The sequence below is a fragment of the Gorilla gorilla genome, chromosome 10 (assembly GCF_029281585.2).
Source record: "Gorilla gorilla gorilla isolate KB3781 chromosome 10, NHGRI_mGorGor1-v2.1_pri, whole genome shotgun sequence".
Classification (NCBI taxonomy): domain Eukaryota; kingdom Metazoa; phylum Chordata; class Mammalia; order Primates; family Hominidae; genus Gorilla; species Gorilla gorilla.
In genome coordinates this window covers 21567585-21595057 of record NC_073234.2, presented here as the reverse complement: position 1 = coordinate 21595057, position 27473 = coordinate 21567585, and the positions used below count along the sequence as shown (strand labels likewise).

Sequence of the window (27473 nt, the reverse complement as noted above, 5' to 3'; positions counted from 1 at the left end):
ATGTAAATGGAACCATACAATGTGTGGCATTTTGTGTCTGTGTTCTTTCACTTAGCATAATGCTTTCAAGGTTAATGTGTATTGTTACACATATCGGTACTTCATTCTTTTTTATAGCTGAAATCTATTTCCTTGGGTGGATAGGCTACATTTTGTTTGTCCATTTGCCAGTTCATGGGCATTTTGTGTCCTAGTTTTGGTTACGATAAATGATACTGCTATGAACTTTCAAGTACAAGTCTTTGTGTGTACATGTTTTTTAGTTCTCTTGGGCATATACCTAGGAGAAGAATTGCTGGGTCATATGTTTCACTTTGATTGTCAGAGGATTTTCCAAAGTGGCTGTACCATTTTACATTCCCACCAGCAATTTATGAGGGTTCTGATTTCTCCACAAACTCACCAGCAGTTGTTATTATTCATCTTTTTATTATAGCCATCCTCATGGACGTGAGGTAGTGTGTTATTGTGGTTTTGCATGAACCCAGGAGCAAGACAAGCCTGTCACTGGAGAAGGAAAAGCTCCTCTGCCTGCAAATCCCCAAGCATGCTTAGGCTTCCTGGTCTTAGAAGTGTGTGCCTCAGTGATGGGGAGGACCCTCCACTTGGACGGCTTCTGTGTGGCTCTTCGACTTCTAAAACATACATTAGAGAACTGATGATAATACCAGTTTAAGAATCAGAGGGTGCAGGAATGGGTTCTATACAATCTATCTAAATTCAAATGCTAAATTTTGCTAAATGTAATTAACTTGTGCCTAAATGATTTGATCCAGTTTATAGGTGTACTGGAGGCATGCCCACCTTCCATATCAAATGGGAAGGCAAACATCTTTCTGTAAATTGACAACATCGATATGTGGCATTCCAGGAGAAGCCTCAAGAAGCAACAGAATCTGTTGGCCAACTACTGTCACACAAGCTCACCATCCATCCAACCATCCATCCATCCATTGATTTAAAAACCATTTAATAAGCATTTACCATATCCCTGCCTTGTCCTGGGTGCTGAACTGGATCTCAGAGCCTACTTGGGGAGATAAATGTGGAAATGTATAACTTTAACACAATATAAGGTGTGAATATGCTACACCAAGCTTTTCATTTTTGGTAGGCCTCTGTGACAGAGACTACTAGCTGCTTACCAAAATCCATGTTCTCCTCTTCTTCCTGAACACACAGCTCGACCTTATTTCCTAGCCTCCCTTACAGTTAGTTATGACACTGAATTTTAGCCAAAGGAATCTGAACAGTGACATGTGCTACTTCTGGCCCTGGCCCCTGGAAGCCTTCCATGCCTGTTCTTCCATGCGCTTTCTACCTTTCGGAAAACAGGAATGGCATTACTGTGACTCATATAGTCTCCTTCACCATCGGTGTGGATAATAATAAATTACTTATAAGAGCGTTAACCCAGTCCACTGAGTGACTGTTCATGTCAAATCTCCATATTTCTAAGCCTTGCCCAACAGAGCCTTTCCCAAATTTCCACCAGCCTAACAGATTTAACCCACCTCACACTTCTGCATACCACAGGTGGGGAGAGATACTCAAAGGCAGGGATGGAGGATGGATCTAACTCATCTTTGATCCTTACTGCAGCCTGACACATGGTAGGTGCTCAATGAGTGGGTGTTTCATGGAGTAGGTGCTCAAATTGAAATGTTGAAAAGAAGAGCAGAGAGAAACTTCTAGGCAAAGTCATCTCTTCTGTGCTTTGTGGTTTAGAATTCTGGAGCTTTTGATTACGTTGAATCAAGTGTTCTTGAGGAAACACAAAGTTTTTTTTTTTTTTTTTTGTTGGAGTCTTGCTCTGTCACCAGGCTGGAGTGCAGTGGTGCCATCTCAGCTCACTGCAACCTCTGCCTCCCGGGTTCAAACGATTCTCCTGTCTCAGCCTCCCGAGTAGCTGGGACTACAGGCGCGCACCACTACGCCCAGCTAATTTTTGTATTTTTAGTAGAGATGGGGTTTTACTCTGTTGGCCAGGATGGTCTTGATCTCTTGACCTCATCATCCGCCTGCCTCGGCCTCTCAAAGTGCTGGGATTACAGGCCTGAGCCACCTTCCCTGGCCACAAAATTATTTAAAAAAAAAAAATTGGCCTTGGTTACAGGTGCTCCTGTGGCCTACCTCAGGACAAGAAAAAAGGTTGGTATCTTAGCTTATCTTGTTTTTTCCTTTTTGAGACAGTTTTGCTCTTGTCGCCCAGGCTGGAGTGCAATGGTGCAATCTTGGCTCACTGCAACCTCCGCCTCCCAGGTTCAAGCAATTCTCCTGCCTCAGCCTCCTGAGTAGCTGGGATTACAGGTGCCTGCCACCACACCCAGCTAATTTTTGTATTTTTTTTCAGTAGAGATGGAGTTTCACCATGTTGGCCAGGCTGGTCTTGAACTCCTGACCTCAGGTGATCCATTTGCTTCAATCTCCCAAAGTGCTGGGATTATAGGCGTGAGCCACCATACCTGGCCCTTAGCTTATCTTAGTAAGTAAATAAAATAGGCTGGGTGCAGTGGCTCATGCCTATAATCACAGCACTTTGGGAGGCTGAGGCCATAATGGAATAACTGGTCCTGGGATAGACGTTCTGTCATAAATTATAATACTGGAAAAAAAATGTGTAGATCAGTTATTTTCAGGTACTGAACAAGCACCAGCATAGAAGTACAATCCCTGAAAGAAGAGAAATTTAGCCCTCTGAGTGCAGGCTATTTACCAGGGGTCAGGGATCTGGAGTCCACATGGAGGAAAGGATCCCACTGAACTGAGAAGACAGAGATAAAAATTTGGAGCAGCAAAATGCCTGGAAATTATGGGGAAGAACACAGAGAGGAGGAATGTGTGTGAAAGGAGGTGCCCAGAGGGCTCTTTGGGGACCCTTCATGAGTCCTTGGCTAAGAGTGAGGCTTCACATGCACAGGGTGAGGCATATGAAGTTTGCCAGAGAGAAGCTGCTTTAGCATTGAGATCAGAACAGAAATGGTAGAAGTCAAACGGTACTGGGAGATGCTGAAAGTCCATCCCAGCCAGAGTGGCAAGGCCTCATGACCATGTCCTAACACACATGTCCTAACATTCCAGACATGTAGTTGAGACCCCCAAGGGCTTTGTTTTAGGAGTAAGAACCACGCGGTAGAGAAAAATTTACTCTGGATGGTCCCTGAAGAACACTAAGGCCAAGCCTAAAAAAGATCAATAGGGAAGACAAGAGTTTAGAGGCTGAACCCTTCCAGATTAGAGCCTCTTGAGAAATACCTTGGATTTTCCACAGCATACCCTGACAACAACAGCAAACTCCTACATAAGCTCAAAGTGATCAGCCCATAGTTGAACTTCCTGCTAGAAAGTTAAAAAAAAAAAATTCTAACCCTCTTGATAGGAAGATAATGTTTTATCATTCACAATGTCCAGTATACCATTAAACTTACTAGACATGCAAAGAAATAGAAATAAGTGATCCATGAAAAAGAGACAAAGGAAACAAAATGAAAAGGCAGCCAATGAAGTGGAAGGAAATATTTGGCAACCGTATATCAGATAAGAAGTTAATATTCACAATATATAAGGAACTCACACAATCCAATAGCAAAAATACAAATAACCCAATTAAAAAATAGGCAAATGACCTGAATAGATATTTCTCCAAAGAAGACATAAAAATGGGCAACAGGTACATGAAAAGGTGCTTGACATCACCAGTCATTAGGGAAATGCAAATCAAAACTACAGTGAGATGTCATCGCATACCTGTTAGGATAGCTATTATAAAAAAGTCAGGAGATAACTCTTTTGGAAGGAATGTGGAGAAAAAGGAGCCCTTATACACTGTTGGTGGAATGCAGTTTCATGCAGTCATTGTGGAAAACAGTTTGAAGTTGCTAAAGAAATAAAAAAACGGAACTACCATATGACCCAGAAATTCCTCTTCTGGGTATATACTGAAAGAAGTAAAATCACTACCTGGTAAAGATATCTGCACTGCCACGTTCATTGAAACATTATTCACAGTGGTCAAGACATGGAAACAACCTAAGTTCCCGTCACTTTATGGTATAGAATTCTGGAGCTTTGATGATGTTGCATCCAAGTAAATATTCTATAAAAATAAAATTCTATAAAACTTCTGGAGCTTTGATTATGCTGAATTCAACTAGAGAGTCATGTACAAAGAATGAAGTTGGACCCTTTCCTCACTCATACATAAAAATTAACTCAAAGTGAATCGTAGATGTAAATGTAGTAGGTAAATCGATAAAACTAGAAGACAACATAGAAGTAAATCTTCGCAACCTTGGTTTAGGTGATGTTTTCTTAATGTTACGCCAAAACCATAAGCATTCTGTCTCAGTTTGCTCACTCTAACAAAATGCCAGAGACTGGTTTATTTATAAAGCACAGAAATTTATTTCTTACAGTTCTCCAGGCTGGGAAGTCCAGGATCAAGGTGTCAGCATTCAGTGTCTGGTGACAGCTGCTCTCTGCTTCCAAGATGGCACTTTGTCTTTGTGTCCTTACATGGGGAGAGAAGGGCAAAAAGAGGTTCTAGATTGTTCCTTTGAACCCTTTTATAAGGGTACTAACCCATTTGTGAAGGCAGAGCCCTTATGACTTAATCCTTCCCAGAGGGACCCACTTCTTAATTCTGCTGCATTGAGGGTTAAGTTTCAATATGAATTTTGGAAGAGACACAGATAGTCAAACCATGACACATCAAAGAAAAAATAGACAAAATGGACTTCATAAAAATTAATTTTTGGTTGCAGGTGCTTTTCTTGACTCCATCAAGAAAATTGAACAGACAACCTACAGAATGGGAGAAAATATTTATAAGTCATATATCAGACAAAGGACTTATATCTGGAATATAGAAATAACTCTTATAACTCAACAATAAAAAGATGAACCTGATTTTAAAATGAGCAAAGGCGCTGAATAGACATTTCTCCAAAGAAGATATGCAAATTGCTAGTAAGCACATAAAAAGATTTTCAACATTATTGGTCATTAGGGAAATGTAAATCCACCCAAATAGTGGTGCTTCTTCTAATATTTCAAGATCTGTGACTAGATCTGTGCTCACTGTTTTGATTCTGTTAGTGATTCTCTAGACTAATGGTCTCAACCCTGGTTGTACCATAGAATCACCCCAGACAAATGAAGTCCAAATCTGTGGAGGTGAAACCCAGACATCAATATTTTAACCTTCTTGGGTGATTCGAATGAATATCCAAGGTTGAGAACCCCTCTGTTCCCATTTGTCTTTTTCCAGTTGTGGAATCCTAATATTTTAAGTCTGGCTTCCCATGACAGGCTCCTTCTCTACACAGAATAGGTCTTGTATGCTTCTGTGCCCCTTCTCCAGAACTTTTTTTCTCACAGTTTTGTCCTTTGGGATATGGTGGCCATAATTTCACAGATGCTCAAATGAGGACATATCCTGGTTTTAAATAAGAGCGATCTGCATTTGGCTAGACCACAGTAGCCTGGTGGAGGAGAAGTTATGAGAAAATAAAAAAATGTATTTATCAAAATTTTCCCCCACTAGTTATTATGGTATCTCCAGTCATCCTTAAAGTATGACCCAGTAATGGTGGGAGTCCCTAGGGGTGTCTCCAGTGCCTTCATGAACAATCCTCTCGACTTTCACATGGTATTACCATTGTGGTGGATGTTTGCTGTTGAACCTCCTTTTCTCACACTCTGCCCTCAAAGATTATTATGTACCAGGCCATATGCTCAGGGCTTAGGATACAGTGGTGAACAAGATAGGTACTATGCCTATCCTCAAGCAGTGTGCAACTAGCCCATTAAGCTCACTGTCTATACAATATGAATTTACTCATACCAGTTAAAAAAGCTGTAACAGAGGCATTTTCTGAGCACTTTTCTACAGATTATAAATAAATATATTTGGGATATTTTATAAAATTCTCAGGATTGTGCCTATCCCTCATGTCTGCTGCATCCTTCCATAACCCCCAGCATCTCACCCAGTTCCAAAGACCTCAGTAGCCTGAGAGTGGGAGCTATGATTGGAAGAGCTGTTTTAGGCTTTAACCTCAGTCCCAGTCCATTTTGTGTAGGAGAAACCTATTCCTACTTTGGAGAGATGAGAATAAGAATGATATCATTAATCTTGGTTACACCCAGGAGGAAGCGATGGGAGATGTTTATGGGTGGTGGAGAATGATGAGGGACATGGAGGGAGCCCATTGAATATATCCAGGATGTCAATGGAAGAGCAAACGGAGCAAATCTGTTGCAAAACATGTTATAATTAATGAGCCAACAGACCAGTTTTGACCAATTTTATGTTGTACACTGGCTACTTCCTCATGACATGTAAGGAGGGGCATTTATACCTTAATCTCATCAGCCACACTCCAAACCAAAGTGTAGGATGGGCTGCCAATGAGTAGGTTTCATTCAGGCAACTCATCCAAGTCCCAATTTGTAAATTTTGTCATTGAGAGAAGCACTTCCTGAAATGAATTTCTCATTCGATTACATTCTCAATAAGATAATTCTCTCTTATTCTTATTCTCTTTGTCTTAACTGTTAGGATCTTGGGTCTGATCATTGACTATAAATGCTATTTGTAAAAAGGCCTTTTTAAAGGGTGAGGGATGTTAAGAATGTCCAGCCAGGAAGGGATTTACCAAGTAATGTTGGCCATTCATCTTCCTTTTGCATAGCATTGCTTAGTGGAGAAAAGTGTGGACTGAGTGTGCTGGTGATCTTGGACAACTTACCTGGCCTCTCTGTGCTTCAGTTTCCTCATCAGTAAAATGGTGACAACAATGGTACCTACCTCAGGGTTATCATGAAGATTACATAAATTGATACATGTAAAGTGTTTAAAACAGTGTCTGACACATGTAAAGTGTTAGCGATTAGTGTTGTAGTTGTTATTAGTAGGGCAGTTCTATGTTCAGTTCAGCACAGGGGAATCCATCCTGTTTCAAAATTCACTCACAAGAAGGGATTCCTCAGTTCTCTACATCATTACCTCCAAAAGCTTTTAGAGCTCTTATTGCATCCAGAGTCCTGTGCTAGGAATACAGAGATATAAAAGGCAAATCTGAACTTCTAGAGGACTTCCTTCAGTGGTTAGGGAAGGCTTGGTATAGGAGTAGGACTTTACCTGGGTATGACTTAGCTTAGTGGAGAGGACATGCCAAACAGAAGTAACTGCCTAGGCAGAGGCGCAGAGTGAGCATCAGTCTGGGGACAGGTTTGACTAAAGAGGAATGTTCTTGTCTGATGGAGGGATTTGGCAGCAGAGACATGTAACAGTCAGCTGTGTAAGTCTTTGAATGCCAAGTTGTTTGTAAGCCTCAAGACAATGGAAGTTTTGAGTAGCAGTGTGACCAGTGAAATAAAATTTTGTGAATTTTATAAAGGGTACCTGTATCAGAAAAGCAGTTAGGAATCTGTCCATCCATTTATTCACCTACCCACCTGTCCATCCACCCACCCACCCATCCATTTATCCATCCTTCTCCTGGCACCTCATGTATCCTCACTACAGCCAGGGCCATCTTTCTAATGTAATCTAATTATGTTGTTCTCTTGCTTAAAATCTTTTAACATTATAATAAATTGAACCTCGTTAACAGAGTGGAATTTGGGGTGGTTGTATGGTTGGGGAGAGAAGTTTAGAGACAGAAGGGCAAATAAAAAAGCAGATCACCTTCTGGGAGCTGCAGGCAGGTCATTCTCTGTGGAGTTTCTGTGCATGTGTGGCTGTGTGTGCACAAGAGGAGAGTCACTAGCAGGAGATGACAGTGGGAAGGTTGACAAGAAAGACGGTAAAGGGCCTTGTAGGCCATGTTAAGAAGTGTGCACTATACACCAGATAGGGCCCTTTCTGTGCCCCTCAAATCTCACCACGTAGCTGGCCACTTTTGGGGACTCCGCAGGCAGAAAATGAGGGTGAGGAGGCTAGCAGTCCTTGCTCTCAGGAGGGCCATAATCTCAACCAGCCAGGCCCGAGGCCCATTGCAATGGATCATACAAATCACTGCCTTTCTTCCTGGAGTCTCCTTTCCTCCTTTGCCCATTGGTAGATGCCTAGTTAATTCTTCTAGATGCATGCAAAAGCCGTGTCCTCTGGGAGCCTCCCTGACAGCTCTAGGGAGAGCTGAGGGCTTCTATTTCCATGGATCCTTCTTCATACTTTCATGTTGACTCTCCTCCCATTCTGGAGATTATCTCCTTGTTAGTCTTCCTTCCTCACTAGTCTACTTTCCTTCCTCACTGGTCTACTTTCCTTCCTCTCTAGTCTACCTTCCTTCCTTACTAGTCTACCTTCTTTCCTTATTAGTCACTTTCTTACCAGTCTTCCTTCCTTACTAGTCTATCTTCTTTCCTTACTAGTCTACCTTCTTTCCTTATAGGTCTTCCTTCCTTGTGATTACCTAGGGCTTGATGGAAGGAATCACATTCTGTTTAGCGTTAATTCCCAATGTTTTGTACAATACCTGGTAAGTTAAATGGGTCTGCAATGAATGAACAGAGATGTGAAATATTGCATATATATCATCCCTACCCCAACCTCCCAAAGAATGGTCATTTGCTGTGCTTGGAGCCTGGCAGGATGGTGCGTGCAATGGGGGTATAGGGGGAAGGCCAGCAGTGGATGAGTGTTGGGAGATGAAGTGGTCCAGACGGGTAGGTGCGGACTCGATCATGAAAGACCCTGTATGTCATATATGACAATTTGGTCTTCATCCTAAGAAGAGTGGGAAACCACAGAGTGGGACTAACTTGGTGAGATTGTTTCAAAATGGTAATAGTAGCTGTGGTGTGAGCCCAGGATGGGAGAGAAGCAAGATTAGCAGTAGGGAGGCCAGCTTACTTCTATCAGAGGGGAACAAGGCAAGGATGCAAACTGTGGTGGTGGCATCATCAGGAAAGGGGGGCATGTGCATTGGAGAGAGAGGGCTAATTCTGAGCCAAGGCTGTAAGACAAGCAGAGCCCAAGAGGCGGATTTGCAAATGGATTTTATGTGTGTGTGAGTATGGAGGGAACTGGAGAGCAGTCCTGCTACTGTGGCTGCATACAGAGACTGAGGGAAGTGCTGTTCCGCAGGACCTCTGGGGCAAGGGGTGGGGTAATCAGGAGGGCCATTGGGCCCAAATTTTAAGCCTGGAGCTTCAAATTTTGGCTGTTGTCCTGGGTCCAATTCATGCAAGAAGCAGGATGAGACCTGGGTGTAAATGTTGATTCTAACTGAAATGAAGTGCCCAGGGCACTTGAGGAGGGGTCCGGGGGGAGAGTCTTCGATGTGAAAGCACCCAGGTCTCTCTGAGGCTTCTACCAGGGCATGCCTTCAGCAGGACCATGGTTGCCTACTCTTCTTAGGATGAAGACCAAATTGTCGTATATGACATACAGGGTCTTTCATGATCGAGTCCGCACCTACCTGTCTGGACCACTTCATCTCCCAACACTCATCCACTGCTGCCTTCCCCCTATACCCCCATTACCCACACCATCATGCCAGGCTCCAAGCACAGCAAATGACCATTCTTTGGGAGGTTGGGGTGGGGATGATATACATGCAGTATTTCACATCTCTGTTCATTCATTGCAGACCCATTTAACTTCCCAGGTATTGTATAAAACATTGGGAATTAAAGCTAAATAGAATGTGGCTCCTTCCATCAAGCCCTAGGTAATCACAAGGAAGGAAGACCTATAAGGAAAGAAGGTAGACTAGTAAGGAAAGAAGATAGACTAGTAAGGAAGGAAGACTGGTAAGAAAGTGACTAATAAGAAAAGAAGGTAGACTAGTAAGGAAGGAAGGTAGACTAGAGAGGAAGGAAAGTAGATTAGTGAGGAAGGAAAGTAGACTAGTGAGGAAGGAAAGTAGACTAGTGAGGAAGGAAAGTAGACTAGTGAGGAAGGAAAGTAGACTAGGGAGGAAGGAAAGTAGACTAGGGAGGAAGGAAAGTAGACTAGTGAGGAAGGAAAGTAGACTAGGGAGGAAGGAAAGTAGACTAGGGAGGAAGGAAAGTAGACTAGTGAGGAAGGAAAGTAGACTACTGCAGAAGCCTGGGAGAGTGCGGATGCTCTGTCTCCCACAGGGCAGCCCTAGGCCTGTCTGGTTTTGCTGGAAGCAGTGGCTTTGGGAGGTTGGGGATGGAGGTGGCCCCTCATTTCAGGGCCCTTCATACTTCAGCCACCAGGAGTTAGGAATGAGACAGTAATGATGCCAAGAGGGAAACTCAGAGGAAAAGCCCAACTGCCCAGAAGTCCAGCTCCCTCAGGACACCTCCTCCTCCTGCTGCTGGTCTCTCTTGGAGGCTCTGGAAGTTGCCTAGGTCCCTGCTGACTCACCTTGCCCCCTACTCCATGCTTAGTGAACTCACTTTCTGCCCTTTCTCTGCACAATCTGGCCCTGTCTTGCTCCTGACTGTGTCTCCTGGTCTCCTTGGCTTTGGTGTTTCCCCTGTCAGCTACATGCCCAAGCTTCTCTCTTACCAGCTCCCCACATTCTGTGCCTGCCCCTCTCCCCTGTTCAGAAGGGCCTTTCTAGCTCTTGGCCTATGCAGTGACCTTGAAGGTTCCTGCCAGACTGTCTGGGGATGTAGCATTATTTGGAGGTCCCAGCCAGAACTCATGCCTCTCAGCCATCTTCCTCTCACCCCATTAGAGATGATGCCTTCAGGCTATGACCTCTGCCCCATCAGCATGTGGGCTTATGCCTTCTGCAGAACCTTTTAATGTTTTCAAAATGCTTTTTACCAATATCAGGACGTAGCATGGGCCGTTTGTACTTTGGTGTAAATTAGCTGATTAGCAAAAGAGCCAGAGGTTAAATGAGGAAATGGTCTTTGGAAGCCCTGATGGTAGATGGACAGTGGAGGGTGGAATATGGGGCACAGAAGCTGGGGAGGGGCTTTGGGCAGGCCCAGAAAGGAGATTTCGGAAGGACTGGTTTGAGGAGACTCTGAAAACAGGCTTCACCTATTTTTTCATTGAGATTTGGGCCTCTCCATCCTTCAGTCTCTGTTCTTTTCTCTCAACTTCTCTGATCCTACCCCTTCTTCATCTGCCTCTGTAGAGTGACCTAAGGTACCTGCAGTCCTGCGAGTGGTGAGGTTGGCTCCAATGAGAAGGGACAGAGGTCTTGCCTGAGGCCACTGATATGAAACAGCCAAGACTGTACCTAAAGGATTAAAAAATGTGTGGTCATCCCTGATGAGTAAATCCACTTCTACTAGTAATGGTGGGGACAGACAGCCAGTGCTTCTCCTGCTTAGTCTGGGGAAGCTTCCAGGAGGAAGTGGCTGGTGAGCAGGCAGTGGGCTGGGAGAGAAAGGGAATTCCAGGGACTTGAAGCAGAGCAGCTGGAATGAAGTGGAGAAGAGACGGATGAAGGAGGCAGCACGGACGTCCTGAAGTAGGGTTTGATAATTATCCTGTGCATTTTTCATAGCTCATGTACTTCCAAGGAATGTTAATCTTTTCTCTTACTGTATCATCACACTCATTTTATGAGGAAAAGATATAATAATGACACTCTTCCCCCAATCATGGAAGTAAAAACTAAGCTCAGAGAAAGGGCTTGTCTTGGGGCAGGGTGCTGGTGGTGAGGCCTTCCTCCGACATCACATGGGTCCTCGTGGCCTGCACCTCCTCCCAATCCTGCACAACCCAGCTTGTGGAACCTTACTCATGTCTAGGTTGGAAGGAAATTAGCTTTGCTAGTAGTATCTGAATATTCCGGTCTTACACCTTGATTAGCAGCTTTTTGAAGCAAGAATGGATTGCTTTGGATTTTCTGGGTCCCTAAGGACCAAAATAGTAGGTGGCCCACAACTAGATGAAGAGTGTGTAGGGAAGCGTGGTCCAGGCAGAGGGAAGAATGCATGTAGGATGCTGGGCTGGGGAGCATGGTGTGCTAGAGCAGAGGTGTATGGCAGGACCCCAGGGAGCCAGCAGGAGAGAGGGGGTGGAGACTGGCGGGGCAGTATGCAGGGTCCCAGCCCGAGAGCCATGGGAGCCCCATAAGTTTGTGCTCTTGAGGGTGTCATGGCCAGATGGATGTTTTGTAAGGACCCCTGGCTGCCTCGTGGGGAACAGGGACAGGGAGCAGCGAGACCTGTTAGGAGGGGATCGCTGTCCTCCAGGTGAAGGAGGCTGAGAGCTGGCACTAGGGTGGGACTCATGGAAGGGTGAAGAACAGAGGGGTTTGGCAGATATTTCAGGGGTAAAGTTTATAGGATTGGTACCAAATTGGACATGGGGCATGAGGAAAAACAGCTATCAAGGCTGCTTCTAGATTTCCAGCTCGTTGACTGTTTGGTGGAGCATTCGCAGGAGCAGGAAATGCTGAAAAAGAATCCTGTTTTGGAGAAGATCGTATGTTTGGATTTGGGCATGTTGACTTTGAGGGGCTGGGAAACATCCAAGTGTAGATGCTGAGCAGGCAGGGGAATGTGTGGACCTGGTGCCTGCAGGAGAGCAAGAGTTAGAGTGAAACTTGAGTGTCGTCAGCAATAGGTGACAATGAAGGTCTCTGGAGTGGATGAGAGTGCCCAGGGAGAGAGCTGGAACGTGGAGAAAGGCCCAGGCCCCAGCCTTACGACATCCATCTCCTCAACCCAGACGTGGGTAAGCCACGCCCCCACCCTCACGGCATTGCAGTTATGAACACCCAAGGATCTGTTGTTCAAGGCAGCGTGGAAGGAGAGCCAAGGCAACGGTGAAGGAAGGAAAGATTCTTTCCAAATGGGTGACACGTTCCATAGGCTGTGTACTATGGCCTTTCCTTCTAATTGACCTCATTCACCTCTTCTAAGCTTCTTAGGGAGTTCTCGAGGTGTGTGCTCACCTGCCCCACCCTTCCCCTTCCTGAGGGCAGGCGGCGCTCGCGTTCCCCTCGGCCTTCCTCTCACGTCTGAAGGTGGCTCCCTTGTGTCTTTATTGCCTGGAGTGCCTCTCCAGAGCTGGGACAGCTGGGATGGCTGAACCGTGTGCTGTGCTCTAATCACTTGTGGGGAGAGGGAGAGAAGGGAAGCAGAGTTCCCAGGCAGCCGGATCCGTTTGTCAGAGAGCGAGCCGGGGGAGCAATTGCGATGGCTAGTGAGGGCCCTGAATGTCAGCCTCAAACTCCAGGTGGCACCTTTAGGGGATGGTGGTTCCTGGACAGCAGCTGGACCAAAGCTTTGCATTGCCCTTGAATCTGAGCTACTCTGAGCCACAGGTGCAAATCTGAATGTAGCTGCCAGGGCAGGGTGGCCCTTGAGTGAACATCGTCTGTATCATGTGCCCCAGTGATGTATCCAGTGGTCTTGGGCTTTTTAGACATGCATCTAGAGGTTTCCAGGTCTTCTCTGGGGTAGAGTCCTTCTGTTCCAAGTTCTGTTCTCAGGCCCTTGGGGGGCAGGCATGCAGGAAGGCACAGGGGAAGTGGGAGGAGGCGAGATTGGGCACAAGGGAGGAAGCCCCTTTTTTAGAGCCCTGAGCCTGAGCCCCATCACATGTAAACCAAAAAATATCTGAGACAGGCCTCAATCAATTTAGTTTATTTTGCCAACGTTAAGAATGTGGTTGGAAGAGAGGTCTGTGTCTTTCTCCAAAGATAATTTTGAGGGCTTCAATATTTAATGGGGAAAAGCAGGCTGGAGGGGAAAGAGGGAGGCTGTGGGAATCTGCATGTTGCAAGAGAAAAGGAGCAGTTAAGGAATTATCAATGATGTATTCATCTTGTGTTTTGGACAAGGTGAATATAGAGTAGCTGCCTGTGGAGCTATCTAGCCTTTTATCTGTAGCTGTCTGCTTAGGAACAAAAGGAAAGGCAGCATCTTGCCTGACTCAGCTTTCAGCTTAATATTTTCCTTTCGGCAGAGTGATATGGGGTCCTGAGTTTTCATTTTCCTCCCACAAGGCGTGCCCACGCCTGCCCTTCTGTGCTGTCTCCCTAGGGAGTGCCTCCCCTGCCTCCCGGCCTTAAAGAAACTACCCACCCTCCAGGACCCAGCTGTGGCTCAGTTACCCCAGAAGCTGACTTTGACTTAGTCTTTCTGGTCTCCCACAGTGTGGACTAGAGCTCACAGTATAGAAAGGAATGATGAAAGCTTTCCTCTGCTGGTCACAGTTGTGTTTCCTGCATGTCAGCTCTGTCTTCATAAAGAGATTATGTTTCTCAAGTGCAGGGACCGAATGTTCTAGGCCCCCTGAAACTGCGCAGGAGGGCTGAGCACCTAAGGGGCTGCTCCACAAGTTGGCAAAGGGCCAGGAGTTCTGTTTCAGCAGACCGGAAGAGTTGCCTTTTGTTCATTCATTCACTGAGCAGGTGCTTAGGGCTGAGTTGGAGGCATAAGGTGTTACTTCTGCTCACTTGGAGGTTAAAATGCAAACACTAACGATTCTAATCACAGCCTTTGATCACATGCCGTCAGGCTAATCACTGCTCTGGGTGCTTTGCAGGCATTATCTTATTCTCATTCTCACTGCAATCCTGCAAGTTTGAGATTCTCATTTTACAGCTAGAGAACAAGCAAAGAGGTCATAGAACTGGCAAGTGGCAGAGCTGAGGTTTAAGCCTGGGCACTGGCTGTGTTGCTTTGCTAGGAAGTGTTTCTTAGAGGAGAGAATAGATTGAGTCTGACCTGCCCTGAGACCTTGGCAACTCGCGGTTCCAGTGGGGTCTGTGCAAAGTGCAGCTGGACTATCTACTCTCTGTTCCCTCCAATTCTAACATGCAGTCGTTCCATCACCTACTGGGGACCTTTCCCTTCAGGGGAGACACTGGAATTTTTCTGAAGTGGTCCTGCATTCCTGCCGAGAAGGGGCTGCAGACCTCTGGGGCTTGGGTAGAGGCAGCAGGTGCGTGAGGACCCTGAAAGGACACTGGAGGACAGTCCTTTGTTTAGTTGTTCAGAGGACCCCCTTGGTCTGTCCTTGCTCTCTCCCCGAGGGAGGTGGGGGCTGGCCAGGGTGCCGGCTGGTGCTGCTGCCACGGGAGAGGCCCAAAGCCTAAGCCTTTGGTATTAATTCAAGGTGTCTCTCCAGGCAGTGCCCCCCCACCACCCTGGCTTGCTCAGTGCCACCCCTTTCTTATTGGGGAATTATGAGAGATTATGACAGCCATGATCCGAAGGAGCTCCTGCTGGTGGCTCCATGCTGTGTGTGTGCGTATGTGTGTGTGTGTGTGTATGTGTGTGTGTATATGTGTGTGTGCGTGTGTGTATGTGTGCGTGTGTGTGTATGTGGGTGTGTGTGCGTGTGTGTGTGTGTATGTGTGTGTGCATGTGTGTATGCAGTCGGGGGGCCGCACTTCCTTCTCCATGCTCCCTCCCTTGTGGCCAGTGCGAACCTGGGCTTTAGGGACTAACCAAGGAGGCAGCTGTGAAGCAAAATGGGCCATTTTCTCAGGGCTAGTGTCTGAGTACACTCAGTACCTCAGTGTCTTGGATTTCCTTCACCTGAGGCTGTTTTGCCTCCCTTGTCTTTCCCTCTCACAGATATACCCCTGCTCCCTGGCTCCCCACGCCGGCTGAGCCCTCAGGCAGGGTCCAGAGGGGGCCAGGGCCCCAAACATGGACAGCAGTGTCTCAAGATGCCAGGTCCCGGGGTCCCAGGTCTGCAGGGCAGTTCCAACAGAGATCCTGGCCAGCCCTGCGGTGGAGAGAGCACCCGCAGCAGCTCTGTGAGTACTGGGCGGGGGTGGGGTGGGGGGGAGGCCAGCCCTGTTGGAGGCCACCAAGGAGCCTCTGGTCTGGGGGATCCTCCAGTTGGGAGCACGTGTGTGCGTGAAAGAGAGAGACCTAGGTTTGGGTAGGGCCTTTTCTCTTCTCTGTCTCCAAGTCAGGCACACTTTCCCAGTGCCCTGTTCTGGTCAGAGGAGGGTCAGGAAAGGAGGAGGCGTGGGAGGCCAGTCGATGCTGCCAGTTGGTCTGCAGGCCCCCTGGTTCCCCTCCTGCAAGCCTGAGCAACTGTCTTCTCTGCTATGGTGGCTCTGAGTCTCTCCCTTGTGCCTGGAGCTTCATCTGGTTGCCCAGGTGACCTCTCAGGTGGCTGCAGAGGCAGCTGGGTTTCAAACCAGTAATAAACAGGGAAACACCCACAGGGAGAGGCCGGTCCCTCCCCTGCTTCATCGTGTTCTCTCTCCTCCTCTTCTTTCCACCTCCCCACCTCTGGAGTGGAAGACAGCAGAAGTCAGTTCCCTGCTGCTGTCTTTGACAGGGTCCTCACCAGTGGCTGGAGAGGAGGATGTGGGGCTGTGAATAGTGCCTGGTGAATTCCCGTGGGTGGGAGGGTAGGGGTCGGGTCTGGTGACTAGAAATTGGTCTTTGTTCCAATGGATCCAGAGAACCTGCCTGTGAGTATTCTGTGTTTAAATATGTAGTGTATTTGCAGGCAGAGGTGCAGATCTGCAAGGAGGTGAGCGTGTGTGGGCCATGGTGCCTGTGGAAGGGGGTGTGTGTGTTAGAGCGCACTCAGGTAGGTACGCGTGTACACAGGCCCCTTCACCTGTATGGTGCAGGAGTGCTCGTGCAGGGAGACAAGGGTAGAGGTGGCTGCGTGTGCATCTGCAGGTGCTTGCATGTGTGTGTGCAGGCGTGGGCGTGTGGTTCTGTGTGTGGAGGCAGGAGTGCGGTTGTGAGGGGTTTGCTGCTGCAGGTACAGTCTGTGTGTGAGTGTGTGTGTGCATGGATGCTGGAGCATGTGTGAAGGCACCGATGCCCAGACTGTCAACAGGTGGGTGGAGGGCCTTGCAAGCTGGCATGACAGATTAACTTAGGCCATTCGGTCCTTTTACTGGGGGCACTGGGGGCCTTTGGGCCTGAGGGGCTTGCTTCTGAGTCCGTTTCCCTGAGCCCAGAGCATAGATCAGCCTCCTCTGTTTCTCACCCCTAACTCACCAGACCTTGCCCTGCCTCTCCTCTCTCTCTGGCCAGGTCATCAACAACTATCTGGATGCCAATGAGCCTGTGTCCTTGGAGGCCCGTCTTAGCCACATGCACTTCCATGACAGTCAGAGGAAGGTCGACTATGTGCTCGCCTACCACTACCGGAAACGCGGGGCGCACCTGGCCCAAGGCTTCCCTGGCCACTCGCTGGCTATCGTCTCCAATGGGGAGACAGGCAAGGAGCCTCATGCTGGGGGCCCAGGTGACATTGAGCTGGGGCCGCTCGATGCCCTGGAGGAGGAGAGGAAGGAGCAGCGGGAGGAATTTGAGCACAATCTGATGGAGGCTGGACTGGAGCTTGAGAAGGACTTGGAGGTGAGTCAGGCGGGTGGCCAGGGACTTGGAGATGGCATGGTACCACAGAACCAGGCTCCTAGTGAGCAGTGCCACCTGACAGAGAGCCTAGGCTTTATTCTGGCAGGTGGACTTTTTTTTCTGCTGGAGAAACCAGATTTTGTTTCTTTCTTTCTTTTTTTTTTTTTTTAATTTTTTTTTGAGACAGAGTCTTGCTCTGTCACCAAGGCTGGAGTGCAGTGGTGCGATCTTGGCTCGCTTCAAGCACTGCCTCCTGGGTTCCTGCCATTCTCCTACCTCAGTCTCCCGAGTAGCTGGGACTATAGGCACCCGCCACCACACCCAGCTAATTTTTTGTATTTTTTTAGTAGAGACGGGGTTTCACCGTGTTAGCCAGGATGGTCTCGATCTCCTGACCTTCTGATCTGGCATCCTCGGCCTCCCAAAGTGCTGGGATTACAGGCGTGAGCCACCGTGCCTGGCCTGGAGAAACCAGATTTTCTTGCCCAAGGACTTGAGAAAGAGTCTTGTGTTGCTAGTGGTACTAATTAGGGGATTCCAGGTAGTAGTGGTGGGGTGGTGGTGTGCCAATCTGTTCTTTGGGAGTTGGGAGTTAGCCTAGTTAGACATTAAAGGCAAGAAATTTCTTCTTGACATTCTCAGGCCACATCTAGTGGCCTTCTCCATATGGTTTCCTTGGGAGGAAGACCTAGTTTCCTTGCTGAATTTTGGAATAAAATTCTTCTATATCAATCTCATTCACTAAGGAATGCGCTTGTCTGGGGTCCCCTGAGGGAGCTGATTTGAGATGTATTTGGAAACTGAGTTGGGACATACATAGGACATATTTTATCAACCTATAAGCTATAGATACTCTCACCTCTGGTCAATGCAAGGGAATCCATGGAAATCCATTCACACACATATACACCTATCCATCCATTCATCCACCCATCTGTCCACCCACCCATGCATGCATGCATCCATCCATCCATCCATCCATCCATCCATCCATCCATCCATCCATCCATCCATACCACAGTGATCCTTTAAAAATGACCTTCCCTTGCCAGGCGCGGTGACTCACGCCTGTAATCCCAGCACTTTGGGAGGCTGAGGCGGGCGGATCACAAGGTCAGGAGATCGAGATCATTCTGGCTAACATGGTGAAACCCTGTCTCTACTAAATACACAAAAAATTAGCTGGGCGTGGTGTTGGGCGCCTGTAGTCCCAGCTACTCGGCAGGCTGAGGCAGGAGAATGGCATGAACCCGGGAGGCGGAGCTTGCAGTGAGCCGAGATTGCACCACTGCACTCCAGCCTGGGCGACAGAGCGAGACTCCATCTCAAAAAAGAAAGAAAAGATGACCTTCCCTTGCCATCTCCCCCAAACTCATTCCTACCCTTCCCACCCTCTCTACCTTCCTGCAGGTCACGGGCCTCATCTTGGGTGTGGGCTGATCACCTTGACCTCAGGTCTTTGTGCTATTGCCCTCTCTGCTTTGGGCACCTTGACCTCAGGTCTTGGTGCTGTTGCCCTCTCTGCTTTGGGCACCTTGACCTCAGGTCTTTGTGCTGTTGCCCTCTCTGCTTTGGGCACTCTTCCTCAGACCTGTGCATCACATTCCTTCTCTTCAGGTCTGTGCTCAAATGTCACCTCCTTCCCGACATCTTCCCTGACCATCCTAGCCAAAATACCCCCACCCCGTCCCTCTCTGTCCCTCGATCCTGCCTTGCTTTTCTTCATCACACTTAGCATTGCCACCTGGAATAACAATGATATACTTTTTTGTTTGTTTTTTATCTGTGCTCCCACTAGCTCCATGAAGGCAGAGATCTTGTTTGGCTCGCTGCACATCCCCAGCACCCGGGACAGACTCTGGCACATATAGGTGCTTAATAAGTGTCAGCTGAGTATATGAGTGACCTCCCTGAACCTCAGGTCCCTTATCTGCAAAGTAATAGATGCCTCGCTGGATTATATTTAAACATGCCTCATCATTAGATGGGGCAATGAAAATTTCAGCACAATGTCTGGTACATAATAGGTGCTCAATAAATGCTCATCATGATGATTTTAAAAGGTGTCATGCTGAAGCTTGAGGTGCCATTTTCATCAGAAGTTTGCCTGATAAGATTTAAGTTGGCTGGGTGCGGTGGCTCATGCCTGTAATCCAAGCACTTTGGGAGGCTGAGGCTGGAGGATTATGAGGTCAAGAGATCAAGACCAGCCTGGCCAATATGGTGAAACACTGTCTCTACTAAAAATACAAAAAGTTAGCCAGGTGTGATGCTGCTTGCCTGTAGTCCCAGCTACTTGGGAGGCTGAGGCAGAAGAATCGCTTGAACCCGGGAGGTGGAGGTTGCAGTGAGCTGAGATTGTGCCACTGCACTCCAGCCTGGGCGACAGAGGGAGACTCTGTCTCAAAAAAAAAAAAAAAAAAAAAGATTCAAGTTAATGCTTTCCTCAAACTGGAAGGGATCCCCAGAGGTCATTCATCCTTTCCTTTCCCCCGTCCCTAGGCAGAATGGCATGTGGCCTGGCTCATGCCTCGTGGTGCTGGCCTGTGCTGCTTTGCCAGACCCTTAAGGCAGAAGACACTCTTCTTGGGTTAGTCTTTCCACCCATGTAGGAAGAGGGTGCTCTCTTAGGGATGCGTTAGGCTTCCTTGCTGTGGGAGTGCTGATTTTCACTTTTTGAAACCCAAAGCTCACTTGGGGGCTCCAGCTGGGGTCTGCTGAGATGGTCTCTCCAAGGTAAAGATGCATTCTGAGCTCCAGGAACTTACCAATGTGGGAGCTGCAGCGCGTACCTCTGTTGTTGGGTCTTAGGGAGCAGAGGCCAGGGCTTCACTCAGCTGCCTGGTTGGGAAGCAGTATGTCTGTGCTCAAGAGGGTGAGCTCTTAAGGCCAATTACATATGTTCACATTCCAGGCCTGACTTACTAGCTCATGACCTTGCTTAGGTTACCTCATCCTTTTGGTAAAGCTTCCTGGTCTATAAAAAGGAAATAACAGGGCTGGGTGCAGTGGCTCACATCTGTAATCTCAGCACTTTGGGACGATGGGGCGGATGGATTGCTTGAGGTCAGGAGTTTGAGACCAGCCTGGCCAACACGGTGAAAACCTGTCTCTACTAAAAATACAAAAAATTAGCTGGGTGTGGTGGTGCGCATCTGTAGTCGCAGCTACTCTGGAGGCTGAGGCAGGAGGATTGCCTGAACTCTGGAGGTGGAAGTTGCAGTGAGCTGAGATGGCACCACTGCACTCCAGCCTGGGTGACAGAGCAAGACCCTGTCTCCAAAAAAAAAGAAAAAAGAGAATAATAATAACAGTACTTTCTTCACTGGGTTATTATGAAGATGAAACAAGGTAACTAAATAAAGTACCTAGAACACTGACAAAGAATATTACTGCTATTATTATTATTTACTGTTGCCAGGTTTAGCAAACAAAAATGCAACATGCCTAGTTAAATTTGAGTTTCAGTTCAACAGTGAATACTTTTTTTTTCTTAGCATGTACAATGAAATATTGGGGACATACACTAAAAATTATTCACTATGGATCTGAAATTAAAATGTAACGGTTCTGGCCACCCTTAATGCTACTATCAACACCACTGCCCATCTTGGCTGCCCCCGTCTCCCCACCATGCTTCATTTTGGTTTCTGTCAGATGTTCCCCACTTTGGCTGGGAATTTGGAGGGCAAAGAGATGGCTCTTGCGACTGACCAGTGTTAGACTGGGGTCCTGGGTTGTTGTTCCTGTCGTATAACCACCCAGACTCCTCCCTCTCAGCCCCTACCCATGGCTTCAAGGCCACTCAGCACTTCTTCATGAGGCTACTCCAGGTGACACAGCCTCCCCCAGCGTCCCTGTCATCAGACCTCCACCTCTCATTGTGGCCTACTGTCTTGCAGTGTTGTCTCTGTCTTCCAAAAGGTAGTTATTATGATCAGTGCTGGGACCTCGCGTGTAAAGCGTTGAGTTTACTCTACTTTTCAGCCATGGCACATTGCTATCACTGATCTGCACAATAACTTGGGTTATTTATTTAAATCTCCCCCTGACCCTGCACTGCCTGCTACCTCGCAGGCAGTCATTCCAAGGCATCGTCATTCTGGAAAAGATACAGTGTTTTGTTTTTTTTTTTTTTAAATTAAAAAGAAGACTTTATTGTGTAGAACAGTTTTAGACTTATAGAGAAATTGGAAGATTGTACAGAGAGTTTCCATCTACCCCATTCCCAGTTTCCTGGATTGTTAACACCTTACATTAATAGGATACATTTGTTACAGTTAATGAACTAATATTGACACATTATCTTTAACTAAAATTCACACTTTATTCAGATTTCCTTACTGCTGCCTTTTTTTTTTTTTTTTTTTTTTTTTTACCTGCTGCGATTTTACTATTCAGAGTTGTCAGGTCTCCTAAGACTTCTCTTGGTGGTGACAGTTTCTCAGAACTGTATGCATTCTTAATTTACATAGAAGGTACTGTTTTATAGCCCATTCTGTTTTTTACTTTTTTCTCTAGCACTCTATTTTTCAGATCCATTCACATTCTGCATGCACATTGATTCCATTATTTTATTTTTATTTATTTTTGAGACCAGGCCTCACTCTGTCACCCAGGCTGGATTGCAGCAGTGTGATTTCAGCTCACTGCAGCCTCAACTCCCCAGGTGCCAGTGATCCTCCTGCCTCAGCCTCCTGAGTAGCTGGAACCAGCGGTGTGTGCCACCATGCCCAACTAATTTTTGTATTTTTTGTAGAGACGGGGCTTCACCATGTTGCCCAGGCTGTTCTTGAACTCCTGACCTCAAGAGATCCACCCACCTCAGCCTCCCAAAGTGCTGGGATTAAAGGGGTGATCAACAGTGCCTGCCCAGAGTCCATTATTTTAATGAATGAGCAGTTTGCAGCCACCACAGTGTACCTAGTCACTCCCCTAGTAATAATGAACACTTAGCTTGCTTCCAGTTGTGTGCCGCTGCAAAAAAGGATCGAGAATGAATCGTCGCCTCCTTTGGGGCAGCATTCTGTGATATCCCCTGCTCCCTCCATGCCATGTTGGTGTTAAACTGTGGTTGGAGATTCATCAGCTGGAGGCTGTGAGGTTCTGAACAACTTTTCACCACATTAAGATGCTTGGCCTTGGCTGTGAGCAGCAGCCTGGAATGGGGGCTTCACAGGAGAGGGAGACTTGCTTGACTGCACCTGGTGGCAGTTTGAAGAGTAGGTGCGGTGGCCCCCCCTGCTCAGCTGTCCCACCCTTCTGAGCTGGGCAATCTTTTAGGCTCTGGGTTCATTTACTTTAAGGCAAATGGAGAACAAATGGGTTCCTATCAGAGACCCATTAAAAATGATTCACTTAGCCTTACAGATCAAAAGAACTTCGCGTCCACTGAACTTTGTTTGAATAGCAGAGAATTCGCTTCCCACCCTCCTTGATACCTGGGCATGCTTTTGACAGGATGATAATTGGCGCATACCTTCCATTTGGCATTTCACTTTTTCATTTTTTGTGCATATTTCCATGTATTGATATTGTCCATGTTCATATTTTAAAGACAATTCAGCATTTTATCAAATGTCTTTATATGTCATTTGATAAAATACTAAATTTTCTTTCAAGTATGAACATTTGCTTTCTTAGTTTGACCATTTGATTAGAATTTCATTTAAAGACGTCGTTGGAGATGCTTACGGGTGACAGAGACGTCTGCACCCTCACTACCAATTCATATAAATGAGGACCACCTGTTGGTGCTGTGCATTGCGTCAGAGTGGGAGGCTAATTTAAGCAGTTCAGGAGACTGCCCCAGCCTTGAGCGTCCAGAGAGTTTCCTGTAGTCCTGGCGGGACTGCGAGTGGGTGAGCTGAACAGGCTCTGACACAGCTCTGGGGGGGTCTGGTCGGCCCACCTCCTCCCACTCTCTCTTAAAGAAACCTCCTGCTTTGACCCAGAGAGTGAGCAGGGCAGAGGCAGAGACTCACATGCATGGGTGTCACCCGGGGCACCTGAGGGAGGGGTCTGAGAACCAGGCACAGTACAATCCTGTGGAAGCCAGGAGGGCATGTTTGTAGACTTTTAGCTAAAGACCTCTCACCTTGCAGGCCCTGAAATCCTAGCGGACATGGCCCAAGCTTCATCCCTGTGGGCAGCTAGATAGCTGAAATTGGAAATGGAGAACGGCATGACAGGGAGGCCAGGTGCCCTCTTACTAGGGGCTGGCTTTCTTGAGATTGGGGGACCACCAGGGAACTGATAGCAGAAGTTGGCTTTAAAATTCAGCGTGGCCTGGCATTGCCAGCAGGTCTACGGGCTGTTCTTGGAAGGGACAGCATACCATCAGGGAAGCCTGGGGGCCCACAGCTGCTTTCGGGAGGTGGAGCCCTACTCTGTCTCGGTATCAGGTGCGAATCCAGGAATCGCCCAAATCCTTTCTCTGCAGAGAGGAGACTCCCTCCTCCTATGCCATGAGATGTCTCTGACCCCTGACTCCTCACCTTGTAGGTCTGGCAGAGCCTGGATGTCTGGCATCTCAACCTGAATTGCAGCACTGAGTCAAAGGGGGATATCATGGGTGTGTGACATCATGCCCTCCCAGCGAGGCCCATTTAGCAGAGAGGACTGAGAAAATCAGAATGTCACCTCACTTTCTTTTTTTTCTTTTTTTTTTGAGATGGAGTCTCACTCTGTTGCCTAGGCTGGAGTGCAGTAGCGCAATCTTGGCTCACTGCAACCTCCGCCTCCCGGGTTCAAGTGATTCTCCTGCCTCAGCCTCCTGAGTAGCTGGGATTACAGGTGCACAACACCATGCCCAGCTAATGTTTGTATTTTTAGTAGAGACAGGGTTTCACCATGTCGCTGAGGCTGGTCTCCAACTCCTGACTGTGTGATCCGCCTGTCTCGGCGTCCCAAAGGCTTCACTTTCTTAAAACCAGCTGCCACTGTTTCTCAGGCTCTGTCGCCATCCCACTTTCCACCTCCTTTGCAGGAAGAGGTCGGGGTGACTTTCAGAAATTCTGTCTTTAGAGTGAGATTTAATCTATAGTTTTAAGGAAGAAAACGGACTTTTCTGAGTGCCTTTTGTGAGCCTCATCACGTGTGGTTTTGCTTTCACTTGTGCTCATTTAGTCTTCATGAATACCCTGCAAGGGGGTGTTATTCCCATCTTGGAGGAGAGAGGCCAAGTGGCTTGGCCAAGGTCACGCTGCCACTAAGGGGTCCTGCTGGGATTTGAACCCCGTCTGAGCTTTGGAGCTTCTGGGATCCTTGTCATCCCGAGGAGAACCAACCAAGCACTTTATAGTAGTTTTCTCTTCCTCCCTCCCCAGAATTCACGGAGATTATCTGCAGAGGTCAGCAGTTACGTATTCAAAGCGGGACTGATTTACGGAGTACCTATTCTTCCTTTCCAGAAGGAGCGTGTGGCGCCAGGGCCGTGAGCCCACTGGACTCTGGGCTTTTTGCCCTCCCTGGAGGCTGCTCTGTGGCCTCTGAAGCACAGGTTGGCCCTGGGTGACCATTTTTTGGGACCCAGATCAGTCCATCACCTCACAGGGTGAACACTCAGACTTGCTGCTGTCTTCCTCACTCTTACCTATATAAAACTTGTCTTGAAGCAGTTCTCCTCTTATAATTCTCAAGTCTGGCTTGGTTTTGCTTTGCTGGGGAAACTAGGGCTTAGAATCCTTAGGAAAACCTTGCTGTTTGGTTTTCTAGGGTGACAGCGTCCCCTGGAGGCCTTCCTGCCCGTTGCTCCGTCTTGGACATCCACAGAGGGCAGGCTGCTGGTGCTGGATCGGGGCGTGGAGTATTTCTATGGGATGGGGATCTCCAGGCCCCCATTGACTCCATTATAAAATGAGGCTATTTTCTCCTCTGGAGTGGGATGGGGGCTTGTGTTCCTAGGAAAGGATATAGCAAACACGGGGAAAATGCAAATATGGGTTTTAATGATGACCTCGTCTCTACTGTTTATTCGTGACGCTGCCATGCTCTCCTGAGTGTAGGAACAGTCGTGCCGCTGCTGCTCACACTAATGACTGGGAAGGATGCGATGATTTCCCTCTGGCCTTGGCTGTGTTCCTGTCCCGCTTGTCCCACCCTGAGGCAGCAGGCTGGGACCTTGGGCTTCTCCCTTGCCTCTTTCCTACCCCGAGGGATCTTTGGGGAACACAACAAAGAACTCTGCAGCCCCTGCCCCTGGGACCGCACAGCTGAGACAGGCAGGCGCAGTAGGGCTGGCTGGATTTGATCTCAGAGGGGACGCCTCCGGGCAGCCTGGGGTGGGGATGCACAGGGAAAGCAGGGAGGGGCAAGGCAAGCCTCCAAGCTCCCAAATCCAGGTACATGTCTATTTCCATCTCCAAAGACTCTATAATGAAAACATTAACCTTCAGCATTCTCCTCTGATGCTCATTTTAGCCTCCCCCCACCCCAACCTCCCCAACCCTGAGGAGGTTAGAGCAGCTAATGTCCTTTCTCACCGACTAGGAAACGTAAAGCACCTTGTCAAGTGGGTGAGTAGCAGGGCTGGGCCTTGAAACAAGGTCTTCTTGCTTCTGCTCCTCTTGTTCTTTATTCTCTTATGCTCCCCAGGAGGTGGCACTCACCCACCCACAGAGATGAGCAGTGTCCAGGTTTTGCACAAAGCTGGGCAGTGGGTCTAGTGAAAAGCAGGCTGAGGGTTTACACGGAGGAGGAAGGGAGCTGGGCGTGGCTCTTTTCCAAGTCCTTTATGTCTGGAGTCTTTTACCAACTGACAGGGTGCTTCTGGAGATCTCTAGGATTCCTCGGAAGGGGTTGGAAGGAGGTTTCTGGGCTTTGATCTGCCATATCCCAAACTGCAGTACCAGATGCTACGGCTCAGCGAATGTCACGATTGTCCTCGTCAAGGGTTGCTGGTCTGTGCATCACCTTAGCCAGCTGTGTGCTTTGCTGATTTTCTTTGTTACTGGGTGCCACCTGTGATGTGTGAGAAGATGGGATCATAGGACATTATAGTTGTAACAGCTTGAGATAATTTCTTTCAATTTCATCTTAGAGTGGGAACTGAAGCCCAGAGAGAACATGTGACTGGCACAAGGTCAGACTGCTGGTTAATGCCTTAATCAGATTAAATACTGACATTATAGAGTCTATGCAGACAAATAAGCTAAGGGAGTCTGGCTTCCTTGCGTTAGTCTGTCTTCCTCCTAGCAAAGTTATTATCTCCCTATCCGACTGGTATTCCTGGTATGACTGTACCTGGTGTTTGTGGCTGGTGCCTGCCCTGATTCGCAATGTGTTATGCTGGTTGTTAAATATCTTGAGTATCACCCGTGCTTCCTACTGTGATTCACATCAATGTCTGCATTTGGTGAAGAGAGACTCGGGGGACAGTTGGTTTCTATCTTGCTAATCGTCCCTCTTCATGGCACTGCTAGATGTTTTGGGCTCTGAGACACACATTGAGAAGGAAAGCCCTTCTGCATTTGTCACTTGATAAGTTCAGGGTCTTTATTGGTCTGGGGCTGGTTGGGCAGTCACAGCAGCTGTAAAGCAACTGCCAGGAGGGACCTGCCAGGCTTAGTCTCCGGCCCCTCTCTCCTGCTTTTCATGTAGCAGACATTTACTGAGCACCTACTAGGTGCTGGGTCCTGGGTGGGCTGGGAGCTGAGGATGCTGAGGTGAATAAGACATGGCCCCTGCTTTCAAGGGAAGCAGACCTGACCTGGGAGAATCAAATAGGGTCTAAAAGTGCAGTAACAGAGGTGAGAAAAGAGTCCTGGGAGAGTGACCGATGGTCTGATGGACTGGGAAGGCTTAACTCTGTTGTGAAGGTCTGGGTGAAATCACCTTCCCTCTCCCTGCCCGCAGATGCTGGGGTCCAGCAGGAGGGGGTGAGCTGTGTTTCCTACCCTTGTCAGATCTCCAGGAAGAATTCACCCTCAGGATGCTGAGATGCTGGCATGGACTGTGCAAGTTTGAAAGGTTTAGCTGAAGTGGGTGGTGTACGTGGTAGACAGAGTCTTTAAGGCTTTGAGGTCTGAGGATACAGAATGGTTATATCTGGGCTTGACAGATGATGAGGTTCTTGGGGCCACTTCAGCCTTAAGTGTCCTCCTTCACTGCAGACAGAGTCTCCCTGCTACCCCTGGACAGCTTCTTAGGGTGCTTATATCTGATGACTCCTGGGGCCATATGACAGCATCAAGCGTTCTTGAATCTTGAGGGTTTTGTGGATAGAATTC

The 27473-nt window shown here is 47.7% G+C and overlaps 1 protein-coding gene across 1 annotated transcript in view; it reads left to right on the top strand.

Moving 5' to 3' along the window:
• Positions 1–27473, top strand: part of ANO2 (anoctamin 2) — a 386124-nt gene that overhangs the window by 4587 nt on the left and 354064 nt on the right. The window contains exons 2-3 of the mRNA XM_031001166.3: positions 15481–15665; positions 16918–17244. Coding sequence (XP_030857026.2) covers positions 15481–15665; positions 16918–17244 — 512 coding nt within the window. The remainder of the gene's footprint in view (positions 1–15480; positions 15666–16917; positions 17245–27473) is intronic.